The following is a 15,650-nucleotide window of genomic DNA, read 5'->3' as shown; positions in this document are numbered from 1 at the left end:
TTTTCCACAAGATTCCATGTTTTGGTGTGTGTGTGTGTGTGTGTGTGTCACAATGGACCGACAGGCAGATGGCGGCAAATTATATTTTTTCATATCATATACAGTACCATCATACCATCCTAAATGTAACCAAACCAACAAACAAAGGCAAAAAAATGATGTGTGTATCAGCATGTCAGGGTGGATGTAGGGTGGAAGTGTGTATACTGTATGCAGTGCTGAATAAAAATTCTGTACCTACGCTGTATACCTGCATACAGTATATCCTGCACTACGCCACTAGGCACAGCTCATAAACTCGAAAGTAATGACCATCTTGTTACCAGCTAAGTATAAACCCAGCCAAGCGAGGATCTTCTGATATGTGAGATCTGTCTCAACCCTACTCTTTAGGGATGTGTGTGTCCTGCTTTAGATCTCAGGGTGTTTAGATGGGCTGTCCATAGAGATCTGTTTAACATCACTCTCGGTTCATGTGCTCTTATTTCACACATTCTGATCAGTGATTATCTAGGTTGAATAATAAAGAATGTGATGGACAAAGAGGAGAAGGAGGAAGCAAGGGGTAATTAAGGGAGGGATAGTGGTGTGGCAGCATGAGCCATGGGAATCAGGTGTTTAATTAGTTCTTAAAGGCTTATAAATTTTTTAAGATGATAACAAACTTAAAACTAAACAGCTGTTTATGCAATATTTGTGCCAGAAAAAAAAAACAAGAACCAGTTAGCCCCTTTTGAGAAGGAAGCAAGACCTGAGTCTGAGGGGACACCCATAGGGACAGGTGCTAGGGAGGACAGAGAGAGAGACAGGAATGTTTACATTGAAAAATTTATTCAGGTACATATCACGATTTTTATGTGAGACAATTCGTGTCTTGATATACTGACTTTTATTAAATACATTTTAAATCTTATTTTTCTGCATGATGAATTCTTGCAATTCCTCTATGATCCTGCAGGTGGTGCCCTCTCAACTATTCACACAGCAACAGTATCCTAGAAAGTAGGAGCAAATGATCTGATAAGTTTGTTTAGGATTGTAACTAAATCTAAAAAAAAAAAAAAAAAAAAAAGATATTAAAGTTATGAAATTGTGATATTTACAGAATCACAATACAAATTTAATAGGTATCTATGTATCGTGATAATATCGTATCAGATTGTCCCCATGGTGATTCCTATCCCTACCGCAGACATGGTGAAAAAGGGGAATAACTCCAGGATAACAGCTACACTATTCCTGGGTGGAACAACACACCCTCTCATGAACTTCAATATGAAGAAATATTAGATTAATTATCAAAAAGTGAGTTTACTATGACAAATAGGGCACAAACAGGAAGCTAGAATTCATAACCATTTAAAGAAACAATGAGGAACTCATGTTTGTTTTACATTATAAGAGTGTATCAAGTTGGCCCTGGACACATTCTGACCCTATCTCCTGTATATAGAGGTGTGTGGTGCCTTAGTGGTTAGCTCTGACACCTCACACCTGCAGGGTTAGGGTTTGAATCTCCTCTCTGGTCAGTGTATGCCATGCTATTAGTTACTTACATACAGTAGAGATACAGCGCTCTGGTGTTCCCCACAGTCCAATATATAATATACCATTTTAGCATCTGTCTATCTATTGTATTCTGTTCTCCTATATTAAAGTATAGTATATGAATATAATGTTTTAAATATACAATCACAAATAACATGAATCATTTTTCATTTACTTACATGGATTGTGGGACACAATATCTTGGTCCGATAATATTATTGCATTCAAATTCTACATATTTTTAAATGATTAAAGTTGACAGCAACTTCTAAAAGGTTTTTTATCATTTTTATTAGTGTCATCTTTTTGTGCGAATTAGTTTAACTATGTACCATATTAGAAGTACATTTCTATACATAAATGAGCTAAAATTATTTTATAAAATTCTATACCATACTTTTCTATAATGACTTTCATTACTTTCACACAAACAAAATTCTTGGAGTAAAAGCAAAGTGAGGAATTTTGTTGTAAAAATAAATGTTTACAAGTAAAAGTTTACTTACTAGCTTAATTTTATTTATGTAATGATCTGACACTATACTGTATGAAAGCTGTGATATGGAAAATAAAAAAATCAGATATAAATAAAAATATGTATTTTTAATACAAATATCATTTGTATACACATACATGAACAAGTCTCTAATGGTTAAGTCTAAAACAGTGGTGGCAAGCAAAAACTGCCTAAACAAAAATAAAATGGGATATAAATTTTAAACAAAAAAAAATCACTAACTTATATCTTCAGCTTGTTGTGAGGAAGAAACCTTGAGAACCAGACTCAAAGATGAACCCATCCTAAATCCCTTCTACAGTACACGACTGTGTGATACACTGGTCCCCCCAAAAAAGTTGCCATTTCAGAAGGGTCAAATTATAGGCCTGGATCAAGCAAAGAAAAGATCTAAGGAGACTTTAAATTACTGGAATCGGCTAAGAGCTGTCAAACACATTATTGAAAACCTGGAAGGCCAGAGCTGAACCATCAAACATAATATACTTCCCTGACTGTACAATATATGGACAAAAGTATTTGGCCAAACCTGTAAATTTTTGAGGTGTTTCAATCAGGCCCCTTATCCCCAGAGAAGATCAATCTTAATGCTTCAGTAAACCAAGACATCTTGGACAATGCTATGCTTCCAACTTTGTGGCAACAGTTTGGTGAAGGCCCTTTATTTCAGCCTCTAGCTGACTCCAGCATGACTGCCCCAGTGCACAAAGCAAGGACTGCAAAGACATGGTTCAATGAGTTTGTTGTGGAACAGCTTGACCGGCCCTAACACAGAGCCCTGATCTCAACCCCATCGAGCACCTTTGGGAAGAACTGGGACAGAGATTGTGAGCCAGGCCTTCTCGTCCATCATCAGTGCCTGACCTCATGGAGACTTTCGTGCAACATATCATTCTTAGTGATGCCATATATATATATATATATATATATATATATATATATATATATTTCTTTTATACCTCAGATTACTTACTGTGTGATATATATTATCATTAGTCGTGCAATATATTTTACTTTACTAATCATTCCGCACAATATTCGCATCTGCTGTATATCAATATATATAATCAGCATATAAAGTATATTATCTACTGTGCAATATATTCTTATTAGTTTTGCAATACATTTATCAATCAATGCAGGAATGTCTTGTCGTTAAACCAGTCATACTGAATGTGTAGTTATGTGTATTATTTTGAGTGATGATAAAAGATTCATTCATTCATTCATTCATTCATTCGTTCGTTTATTCATTCATATACTAGAATAATACATAGAGAGCGGAATGCGCACGGGAGCGCGCGTGGCGCCGTGGAGGCCGGCGACGGGGGCGCGCATCCCGAGTGCTGACGTCACTGGAGCACCCTGGCTCGCGGATTGCTTGCTCGTAGTGGCGGCGGCGCGCACCCGAGAGAGAGAGACACACACACACATATACAGAGGTAAGGGAAAGAGAAAAAGGAGGAATAACTAGTTGCAAAGAGGACATTTTCTGCCTTTAACGGGTCTGGAAGTCATAACGGTGCGCCTGGGAGACAGGAATTAGGGCTGAAGTTATCTCAAACCGGTTAAACTGGATCTCAGAGACGGTAAGTAGAGCTTTTAAAGTGATTTCCAGCGTCGCGCACATCAGTGTGTTTGGGGATCGTTAGTCAGGCGTGATTTAAGGATTTTCGGTGTCGATAAAACGTTAAAAACCTGTGTGTGTAAAGTGAACACTTTGTGCAAGAGAAGAAGGCGTTAGTGGGAATCGTGTGCTGTTGCGCGAGAGCGAGCAATGGAGGAGGAGGAACAGGAGGAAGGAAGGCGAATAAAAAGGCGAACATAATATAAGATGTACAGCAGTACACCGGGGTATGGGTGGGTTAATGACTGTGACAGCCTGCTATGTCGGTCTGTGTGTAGATTAAGTAAAAAAATTCTGTTGTTAAATCGGGTTGTGTTAAACAGTAGAGTCGCGGTGTATCCAGGCGGTGTCAGGCTTTTTCCCTCCGACTCTTTATCCAGCTAATTTTCAGTTTTTTAGCAGCATTACAGCTCGCTTCTACCCCCGTTTTTTTCTTTCCTTTTTTTACCCCACTCAGCAGCTCGCCTTATTCTTGCCCTCCGACTCCTTTCCCTTTATCCCAGCGGCACCAACCGTCAGTGCGCGTGCTCACCCCCTGAGTAACGTACGCTAGCTCGCGAGTGAGTGACGTGTTAAGGAAAGCTTTAGCCGCTAACACCGCTAACAATCCCGAAAACGCCGAGCTATCTCACGCAAAGCGTGTTTTTATGTCTTTCTGAACGCGTAAAAAATCGCTCCTGTGTCACAGCTAAAACAATCCCGTTCCCAAGCTTTATTCTCGCGAGCCTCTCCCGTTAGCACGCTGCTATAACTCTGACTAGTTAGCCTTCCGAGGACATCCACATCAACCCCCTTGTTTATTCTTTTAATTTGTTTGTTTTATCGCCCATGCTTGAGTTGCTACATATAATTACAAACGACACTGATGTTTATGCGGCTAAAGTAGGGGCATGATTTCAAATGAAGCAACAGGTTGCTCCAATACAACGCAATCCTACACATCTCTGAGTGAAGGGGTTCAGGGGCGGGCACACAGGGGCAGCTGCCACCCCGGAAATATCAATCAATCAATCAATCAATCAGTCAGTCAATCGGTTACTCCCTTTCATTTCTTTCTCTTCTGTTTCCTTCTTTCTTTTTCTTTTCTTCCAATCCTTACTCTTTTCTTTCCTTCCATTCTCTTCCCCTTCCTTCCCCCCTTCTTTCCTTCATTGCATTCTCTTTCCTTCATCTTTTTCCTTCCTTTCCATTTCTTCCTCTGCCTTCTTTTCTTTTCTTCACTTTCCTTTCCTTCCATTTCCTTTTCTGGAACAGTACCAAAACAACAAATTATTCGAAATAAACCCAGTGGTAGGGAAAAAGAAGCTATCACCCCTTCGAAACAAGACACGACCAGGTCGTATATACAAGGTGCCGTACAGGCCATACAAATGTAACCCATGCGTATTTATTAAAGGATGAAGAAGCTCCAAAATATCAGCACTGCAGAACTACTTTAACCATAAAACACATACTTTTGCTTTGCCCAAGTTTTAATACTATAAAGAAAACAATTTCTACCAGAACAAGATTTAAAAAACATATTCTGCAAGACAAAACCAGAAAAACTTTTACTATTTCAATCTAAAGTGCACGTAAAGACTCTACGTAATGTGTAAAACCTTGATCTTCTGGACAAGGCCGTGCTATAATGTGATATTTATATATTTTTGTATATCCTTTTTATATCCTTTTTACTTTCCCACAACTCTCTAAATCATTTATATTATAACAACATAAAATTTGTTTGAATAAACCAGCTTAATATTTGATATGAATCTTGCCATGAAATAGCTTAAGAAGCTGACATGGCAATAAATCCTAATACAATCAAACAAACTATTTCCTTTCCTTCTGTCCTTTCCTTCCTCTTCTTCTTCCCTTCCTCCCCTCCTTTCCTTCCTTCACTTACCTTCTCTTTATTTTCCTTCCCTTATCTTCCACTTCCTTTCTATTTCTTCTTCCGTTTTTTTTCTTTTCTTCACTTCACTTTCCTTTCCTTTCCATTTCTTCCCTTCTTTCCTTTTTTTCCTTGCCACCCTTTCTCTTTCCTTTCTTTCCTTACCTTCTCTTTTTTCCCCTTTTTTATCACTTCACACCAAGGATTATTTATTTAAAAGAAGGTTAGGCTGCTTCTAGCAAACTACATGTACGCACATACACACGCAACCACCCCCACCCATACCTGATCACTACAGGTAAATTGGAGACACCAATCAGCCTACCACCTGTGTCTCTGGATTGTGAGGGAACCTAGACTACCCTGAGGAAACTCACCGTCTGGTCTGTTATTAGATTTTTATTTTGAGTAGTTCACAGCAGACAAGGCGACTCAACAAATAGAAGAAAGAAAAAAATCTAATGTTACTCCTTGTTAAGTTTTGCTTCCAATCAAAGGTTTAAACAATCCCATCTGCTTCAGCACCGATCCCATTTGCTTCCACAGATGTTTTGACTAATCCCGTCTACCCGCGCAGAATGTTGAACCTTTTCAGCAGACAGTTGGACCTTTTTTTTTCTTCTTTTTTCTCTTCTCCCCCCAAGGTCACAAAGTTAGTTTAACCCTTTTCACCTGCTCCAGCAGATACCGTGATGAATCCTGTCCACCTCAGCATAACAACCTCCCATCTACTTTTCCCGATGAACATTATTCTAATCCTGTCCTCTCCGCTGATACTATACACAAGTCTCAGTTATTATAGTTTGCACCTGCTCACAATGTCTTCTGACACCCACAGTTAGTCCTGTATGCTGAGATAGAAGCAAACTAATAGTTGATAAGGCAGTTACTGATGAATGAATGAATGAATGAATGGGTAAACGGCACAATGTACACCCTCATATTAGGGAACATATCTTTTCTTCGTCCCTTAAGCATCACACTAGTTTACGTTAGAGCGATTACCTGTTTCTAACCAAGCTTTGTTCTGTCGGGAGGAAATATCAGCAAGTACGTGGATAACTGTCCAGCTCTAAGCTATGAGCTCTATCATTTTTATTTATTTATTGTTTTTAAAACACACAAAATGAAGGGCAGTGTCGAGACTTCTCCTTATAGACACAGTCATGTTTTTGGGTTAAACACCTCGAGAGAAACTCAAGATTCTATTCTTTACTCCAGAGCTCACAGACATTAACAAGTATTACACAACAGTTAGTTCCGACCGAGCAATCTGATTGGATAAGAGGCTTCTCACGAATAGTGATAATGGACGGTGAGAGCACTGTTCTGTATAACTATATGCATCGCCATGAGTCCAATGTGTTTTACAATTGTTAATTACAAACTGGGTAAAGGGTAGGTCTGTATGGAGTGCAGTCCTGAGGAAAGAGTAACTGCCTGTCAAAACCCACATTCAACCCACATAACCATGTGTTTTCTTGCTCAAACATTTTATTCCTTAGTTATTGCTTTTAAGTCTTTTTGAATTCTCAGTGTTCTGTTAAGAAAAAGAAAAACGCCTAAGCCGAGTTAGAAAGCTAACCAGCTTCTAAGACAAGGCTGAATCACAAATCCCTTTCTAACCCCTGATCAAAGACACTACTTAAGTGTGTGGAACAGGACTGTTCTCAGTCTCCATGGTTTATTCTTCTCACCTTTTGGCTACACGGTCCCTTAAGAATTTAAAACTACTTTCACTCTTGTAAAATACACTTAAGCTCCACCTGTCAAGGTTATTTAGTTTTGCCAGTCATGGAACGATATGTGTTGGCGGTGCAAAAATAACTGGTTAAATAAAAAAATCATAATCTGTGGATAATAAATGGCATTGATTGCAAAAACGTAGGAACATCACTGGTTAAATAAGCAATATCACACTTGAGGTTGTGCTGGTTGTCAATACAGCTTTAATGCAAGTGTCTATATATAAAGTAAAATATCGGATATTTAAAAACTTCCCAGTCACACTGATTAGGTTGTAACCCAATAAGCACAATAACAATGTGTTTATGTGTATTATTTTTATTTTTGGATGATCCCATACACCGTAAAGGCGAGTACCATTCTCTACTAAACATTTAATACTTATATGTGTAATGCCAGGGGACCAGCGATTCATTTAGACTCATTAGACGTTTGTATTGTAGTAATTTTATTCCCATATTAATTGATTGGTTCTGTGCTTGTAGACACATCATTTCCCAGTCAGTTTTTTTGTTTTTCCTCTTGTAGATCTATGTCTCTGTCTCCAGCATATCGGTGGAAGTCTCTTTGTCATAAGACATTTAAAGCTGTATACCATTACTCGACTTTCCCTTTTATGATTAGAAGTGTGAGATTCTCCAGATACAGAAGTGGTGGATCATTGAGCAAGTTCTTGTATTTTAATGGTCTGAAGTGTTTTATTAGTAAAATGCTTTCTAGGAATACTATGACAAAGGTAAGAATGTTGCCAATCATGTAAAGGTCCCATATTTTCCATATAATTTTGTTAGCTAAAATTCTGCTCTTCCTGATTTAAAGTATGTATTAGGATCTGGTGACCTTCTTGCTGTTTTTTTCCCCACTCTTGACACTCCTTTGGAAAGAGTGGGAGTGTGTGTGTGTGTGTGTGTGTGTGTGTGTGTGTGTGTGTGTGTGCACAGCCAATCACTGATAATAGTGACCTAATTAGAGCAAGCACAGTCAGGGAGCAGGACCTCTCGGGTCTGCAGAAAAGATCATCCATTCTCCCAGCAGGTATAGATCGGTTATGATTATCGATCGGTTGACCCGGAGTCCTGGAGGTACGGGTATTTAGATAATGTGTTGTTTTAGATAATTGCTCCGAGATAAGGTCAGATCCAGTAAGTTGCCGTTGGCCAGCGTGTGCGATTGCATTAACCTGTCAATTCAGCCGACAAGCGAGAATTCGAGTAAAGCTAAATTTTTAAAAATAAGTGTTTTCTGTAAAAGAAATGTCTTCCTGAATGTTCATTACTTTCTTAAAGTAGAAGAAATTCAAAATCTCAATGGAGCAGTACAAAAAAAAATTCCAACTTCTGATTTAAAAAAAACAACAAAACCTCAATGTAAACACCCGTCACCTTGGAAAGTGCTGCACAGAAAGCACATTAATCTAAAAACATTTAAATCTAAAACGCAGTATAGCTTGATTCTCTGAGAGAAAGAAAACACTCCATAGACTGATGATTAGAGCCGAGGATCTCAGGAAGACTGTCGGGTTCATTCAATAGTAAACACTAATGTTGCTTTATGTCTGTCCATAAAGCAACAATTTTTTGTAAGGTTTAAAGTATTCAAAACCACCAATTTAAAAAGGATTAATCAATTCTGAATAAAAAAATCTTTGATAAATAATTTAAAAAGTCTAAATTAGTTCTGAATTAAAAAACGAAATAATTCATGAATAAATCTTAAATAATTTAAATAGCATAAATCATTTCTGAATAATAAATTAAATAATAAATAAATAATTTAAAAAGCATAAATCCATTCAAAATTTAACACTAAATATTTAATAAATAAAAAGGGAGTCAATTCAAAATCAAAAACTAAACTCAATTAATAGATAAATAATTAAAATAAGTTTATTCTGAATAAAAAAATAATAAAGAATGTAAGTCAATTTTGAATCAAAAACGAAATACTGAATAAATAAATAGTTTAAGAAGAGTGAATCGATTCTGAATTAAAAACGATCAAGAAAAGATTGGATTAAATCTCACAGCTTTACTGATGATCACTGAAGTTAGCTACCTAGCTGGTCACTAACAGAACACACACTTTCACATAAGGAAGGGATCAGTATTTTCCACTTTTATAGCTCGACCGTGCTGAATAATTCCCAGTTTCGAGTTTGAATTAAATCGAATATGGAATTTGTGTACTCGCATGTTTAACTTAACATGAACTGAAAGGAATACTTATTTTTTATTTTGAGTTACTTTATAGTACAGTAGGTCAGTACTATAGACATGAGTCTTACCAAATGTGTTTATAGGGAGTTTTGTTCAACTTTAGAAAAGTGGCGCAATAACAGAGCAAAAGTATCTAGTCGCTTATGCAATCCAGAGCAGTGGTGATGGTGATGGATAAACAAGTTCTTCTCTGTAAAACAGCTGTGCTGTCTCTAAAAGGTTGAGTTTAGCCATGAGGTTATCATGCTAATCACAGACACCCCAGTATTAAGAAGATAAGGTTGGTTTTATACATCAGTGTGATTTAAGAGAACAATACCCAGTGCTTATTGACATCAGCCCTCAGATGGCCATTATAAATGTGTTTTAGGGGGTGAGTCAGGATTCTCATCTATGGTGATTACACACACAGTACGTGTGAGGTAGATAAAGATTGTTATAAAAGCGTGAGGAACGTTGTTGTTGTCGTGCGGTGACATCACTTACGTACGATCCAGTTAAAAATTGAACCTTTAACAAATCTGTAGTGGTACCTGAGCGAAACTTTTGAGAAGGAGAGCATTAGGCTCGTGTCAGGTAAAGTTTATTTTTTTAGTGGGATTTGTTTAGGCAGACGAGAGCACCGATGTGACTGAATCAATTTGACTGCAGGAAGTGTGTATTTATTCATAATTTCTTTTTATGAATACAGTTTTACTGACACTTTGTGCAGTTATTTATTCGCATCGTTTTTTATTTACAGTGGGGCAAAAAAGTATTTAGTCAGCCACGAATTGTGCAAGTTCTCCCAATGAAAAAGATGAGAGAGGCCTGTTATTTTCATCATGGGTATACCTCAACTATGAGAGACAAAATAGGAAAAAAAAATCCAAAAAAATCACACTGTAGTATATTTAACGAACTAATTGGTAAGTCCCTTGGTAAAATAAGTATTTGGTCACTTACAAACAAGCTATCGTCATGCTTATCGCCGTTTTTATTCATGAGCAAAAGCAAGAGCAAACACCTAAATTACTGCTTAGTGTCACAATATTTATCCGTATGCTGAGAGTTAAAGTGGGAGAAGCCCGAAATGAAAGGAGACGAGCTCCAGGCTCTCACCGAGATCTGTGTGTGGATGACGGCTGCTGCTTGGTGTTTGTTTGCCCACGACTGAGACATAGCCGTATGTCAACATGCTGACTGCTGCTGCACTGAGCTTACATTTATAACCTGACGAGAGAGAGAGACAGAGAGAGATGAGTCCGGGTTGCTTAGGTTTTCTGCGCGGGTCAAATTTGACTATACGGTGTAGGTACGAAGACGCGCTGGTGAAATATTTTTTATTAAAACAGCAATTCGCCGTACTTGGCGTGTATGCATTAGAGTTTTATACCGAATATACAGGATAAAAGATGCAAGTAAGTGAATGAGTTCCTTTTTTTTAAATATTATGCTTTCTTTTGTAGTTCAAACTTCATTAAGTCATGATTTATCCACAGCATTGTTGAGTTCTGATTGGTCGGAAGGTTTGAATTTCCTGTAACAGCATCTGTTTCAGTCTCCAAATCATAAGTATTGTCTTAATGTGTTTCATTTCTAAGCATTAATGTTTCTTACAGTAACATCTCTTTGAATAGTCGTACTTTCAGTGGTCGCTTTATTAAGAACACATAGACAGCAGGCTCTAATGGGGAAAATAGTTGTACTGTCACTGGCCACTTTATTAGGAACACCTGTACAGCAGGCTCGCGTGAGGCTGAAAGGAAAGGCTGTTGGCGATCAAATAACCAGTAACCACTCCTTACAACCGCGCTGAGAAGAAAGGCATTTCCAAACGCACAGTATGTCGAAAGTTCTGATGTTCTTGGCCCCGTGTCTGGATAATTTCAAGTGTTGCTCTTCTGCCACGCGATCAGCCGAGTGATCATTTACACAAATCAGCAAGTGTACGGCTTTTCCTATTGATGGGTTTGTGGGCCTTACAAAAACTTGTTTGCAGAAGGTGAAGTAAGGTAAGCGCACAGACTCAGACTTTGCCATCTGTTGGAGACCACGAGGAAAGTTGTCTTCCCGCTGCCTCTGTACATCACATCCCCCTGTAAAAATAAATAAATAAATTAAAAGCTGGAAAACTCTACTCCCACCTACCGAACAGCGAATCATTTCCTCAGGCACAGTTATACAAACAGAACAATACATACTATTCTTAGTTATAAAAGTATGAATAGTATTATTATTTTTTGCTCATATGCGGTCACATGATGTGCTCAGAAGCAGTGACACGCAGCATCAGCACAATGAAGGTTTTCAGCCGAAATGCACACGTGAAACAATAGGCCGCTTGCTGAACCACTGGCTCGTCATGCTTCAACACAAACAAAACGCTCCTTTGATGCAAATGGAAGTCGTCTGATAGCGCAGATGTTAAGTAATGCTGGCAAGACCACAAGTCAGCTTCCATAATTCATTAGTAAATGTTAGTTACTTCTGTTGTTGTAAATAATATTGCAGCCACCACCAGGCAGTGTACTTGTCAATCCTTATATGGTTTGTTTGAAAGCGAACAAGCCTCGACTCGAGCGCTTGGACCGAGTGTGAAAATAAATGTCCTTGGAGTGTAAGACGGATGGATGGATGGATGGAGGTTCATAATCAGTAATGGTGTGGTTAACTAGCCTTGTTTTCACACTAGACACGATTGATTTGTACTGTTCCCCAGGAACAGCTGCTTCCCCCTTCCCTTCAAATAATTTTTTGATTTTGGACAGCGATCTCCTTCCTTCCTCAGGTACGATCCGAGCCTAAGTACACCGTATCGTTCTCCAGGCCACCTTTTCCAGTGGACTTGCGTTCTCACTAATGAAAACATGTTCTTGCAAATGATCCCGTGTACCTAATGTGAAAACCCCCTTAAATTCTTAGCATCCACACTTTAAATAATAATCTTTTTTCTCGGTTTCTTGTTTACAGTTGGCATCCACAGTGTTATATGTTGCATCACAGTCACCTTTCCGGTCTTGATCTCTCATCCTCCTTTCAGTTTAAATTCTCTTTACTAGTTACAAGGAAACCCGTCCAGTACTTTCTCCCTAACCCCTTTCTCCATTTCTTTAATGTACTCAACTCAACCGTTCCAAATTCCCATGACTAATGTTTCCCCTAAGTGTGTTCATATCCTAATTAGCTACTCAGCTGAGATTGAGGGGGAAAAAAAAACGCTACAAGCACGGACAGCAATACTTTCCTGTAACTACAGCAGTTTTTTATTTTAGCTTGGAAAGTTTCCTACAGTAAATCGATGGACTTTATGAACACTTCTTCTTGATTCCGACACCCAGCAGCAGAACCTTACATTTATAGAAACTCAGTTTAAGGCTCTCCTCTTAAACATCACAGTAGACTACATTCCCTTATGTTCCTGCACCTGAGAGACACAGAGGAAATCTATATCTCGCACCATATCTCGGCTACAAGTAATATATAGAGTAACCTTTATAACGAATAACCTTCTATGTGCAGAGTTGGATGTGATGTTTAAAGCTTTAATGGTGTATTGAATCGAGAGGTTTGTATCAGATGAATCATTGGTAATATGCCTTAAGCTTGTGCTGGTAATACTGGGAATAAAAGTCCATTTTCTTTTTCCCTCCAGAAAAATCAATAGCGAAATGTTTTCTTTTTATATATATATATATATATATATATATATATATATATATATATATATATATATATAGTGGACTTCTAATACAATGTCTGTGTGTGATTGAACCCAGAGCTGCAGAACAACTGTCGCCCAGGCTATTAGTCATATTCTCTCCAAATCCGAACAGATTCTCATGGTCGTGGTAACTGACAGCGTGTCCACGTAATAAAGATTCTTCTCACAGATTTAAACTCCTAATCTAACTAAAAACTCCACCGCCATTGCGATCAGGTTGGAAGGGGCTAAAGAAATCGAAGGGGAGAAACCAGAGAGATAAAGATCCATAGAGAGCGTGAAAGGTTTAACGGGCAAAGCTGAAGTAAACGCACCCTGGCGTACGAGCGACCCACGTTGAACGACCAGAGAAGGAAGGCTGATTATGCCAGAGCTGTTCATTAGCTTATTATGTCATCCCTAGGGGAGAGAAAGTGCCAGGCAGGCAGACTCCAGCCAGGAAAAAAAAAAAAAAAGAAAAGATGACAGGACTTATAGTAGCACTGCTCGTATGAACAGGATGTCTGTGAGAGTGTGTGTGTGTGTTTTTAGAGCTGTATACTGCTAAATCCTAATTCTGTACCCTGTAATGAGTTTTGGATTGACATGAACCTAAAATATATTATCTGTTCTTCTCTGTATCTTCGCTTATTCAGGTGTTTGTTTCTTTCATCTTTATGAGCGTTCCTGTCTGACTCTTAGCTCTTCTCTGTTTCAGGTCACCGTGTTATATAATCCCGGGTGAAAGTGCCAGTTAACAGACTCTGTGGAGTGCAGAGCCGAGGCAGAGCCGCGTCGTCATATCCACTCACTCAGACATTTCAAACATGAGGCATTTGTTCCTGTTGTGGAGTTAAGCGAAGCTGCCAGGTCTGAGCAGGATCCACCCGAGCCAGCCGTCTGCGATATTTACACAGGTTTCTCGTCCTTACTCGAAGCCGAGCCACGATGTACGGTAGCGCCCGCTCGGTGGGTAAACCGGAGGGCAATCAGAGCCCCGGACGCTCCCCGCGCCTGCCCCGCTCCCCTCGCTTGGGCCACCGGCGCAACAACAGCACGGGAGGCAGCGGTGGTAAAACGCTCTCCATGGAGAACATCCAGTCTCTCAACGCTGCCTACGCCACCTCCGGCCCCACGTACCTGAGTGACAACGACGCGACCGCGCCTTCCTCCATCTCGATCTCGGACATGCCGAAGAGCACCATGACCCTGGGCCGCTCGGGCACCCGGCTGCCCTACGGCACGCGTGCCACGGTGATGGGCAGCAGCCCCAACATCGCCAGCGACTCCATCGCCTTCGGGGATCACCACGTGCCTGCAGCCATGGCGTCCACCGTGCCGCACTCGCTGCGCCAGGCCCGCGACAACACTATCATGGACCTGCAAGCGCAGCTGAAAGAGGTTTTGCGCGAGAACGAGCTCCTGCGCAAGGAGGTGGACGTCAAGGAGAGCAAGCTCAGCTCGTCCATGAACTCCATCAAGACGTTCTGGAGCCCAGAGCTGAAGAAAGAGCGCGCCCTGCGCAAGGACGAGGTCTCAAAGATAGCCGTGTGGAAGGAGCAGTACCGCGTGATGCAGGATGAGACGCAGGTAAGGTTCATGAATACCTCAGGTCTTCTTAAGGGTCAGGAAGTAGTTTTTAAGACAGTAGGTCTTTAAAATTAAGACTTGGGTGGTGTATATTTCTTTCTTCATTGTGTTTTCATCACAAGGATCGTCTGTGAGGTGCACATCTTCTCTTGCGCTGTTTTCTTTTCTGTCCCTTGGCTAAGGAAGTATGTTTATTTGGAGTTTATTTGTTTGAACGACTGTGGAATCTGTGTGACTTGGTTGGTATAGTAACGGGCACTTTTCAGAAAAGTGTTTTTACCAACTTGGGACTGTGTAATGCTGGAATGTTGCTCGCCTGATTGAGAACACATTCCTGTTCACCATCGGAGAGCGATTCCGTCAGCATGAGTCAGTAATATCATTTCGTCTACCACTCAGACGTGTCGGATATCTGTTGGAGACGACCCTACGTCACACAGCGTTGCATCGTCCAAGAGGGCGAACCGGGTGGCGGTTCTATCCAAACACTGATGCTTTTCCGATACATAAGAATAATATACCAGTAATCTAGCGTTGTTTGTTTTTTTCCCTTGAGGTGTGTCGCGATATATTTGAGCACTAAGATTTTGTGATTTCATGACTGGTGATATCCTTTTTTAGGCCTCCATATCTGATTCGATCCATGCCCGAGTATGCTGTATTGTTCTCGAGACCATCTCTTTAAGCGGACTCGGAATGCTTGTGTTCTTACTGGTCAAAATCAAATAGACTTTAAAGGTCAATTGCTTTAGGTGAAACAATACCGGTGCACTAAACTGAAAACAGCCTAAAATACCAGAACTGAGAGTCCGGTATGACACAGCAGCCAGATTCCTTTCACATTC

The 15,650-nt window shown here is 39.7% G+C and overlaps 1 protein-coding gene across 2 annotated transcripts in view; it reads left to right on the top strand.

Annotated features, from left to right (window-relative positions):
- Positions 1 to 3,471: 3,471 nt before the first annotated feature.
- erc1b (ELKS/RAB6-interacting/CAST family member 1b) overlaps positions 3,472 to 15,650 on the top strand; it is a 220,985-nt gene continuing 208,806 nt past the window's right edge. For both annotated transcript variants that reach the window (XM_053508595.1, XM_053508594.1), the window contains exons 1-2: positions 3,472 to 3,654; positions 13,934 to 14,805. In XM_053508595.1, coding sequence (XP_053364570.1) covers positions 14,164 to 14,805 — 642 coding nt within the window. In that variant the 5' untranslated portion in view covers positions 3,472 to 3,654; positions 13,934 to 14,163. The remainder of the gene's footprint in view (positions 3,655 to 13,933; positions 14,806 to 15,650) is intronic.

The sequence above is a fragment of the Clarias gariepinus genome, chromosome 12, assembly GCF_024256425.1.
Source record: "Clarias gariepinus isolate MV-2021 ecotype Netherlands chromosome 12, CGAR_prim_01v2, whole genome shotgun sequence".
Lineage (NCBI taxonomy): Eukaryota > Metazoa > Chordata > Actinopteri > Siluriformes > Clariidae > Clarias > Clarias gariepinus.
The sequence above is the reverse complement of the archived record's forward strand: the minus strand, read 5'-3'. Positions and strand labels throughout refer to the sequence as shown.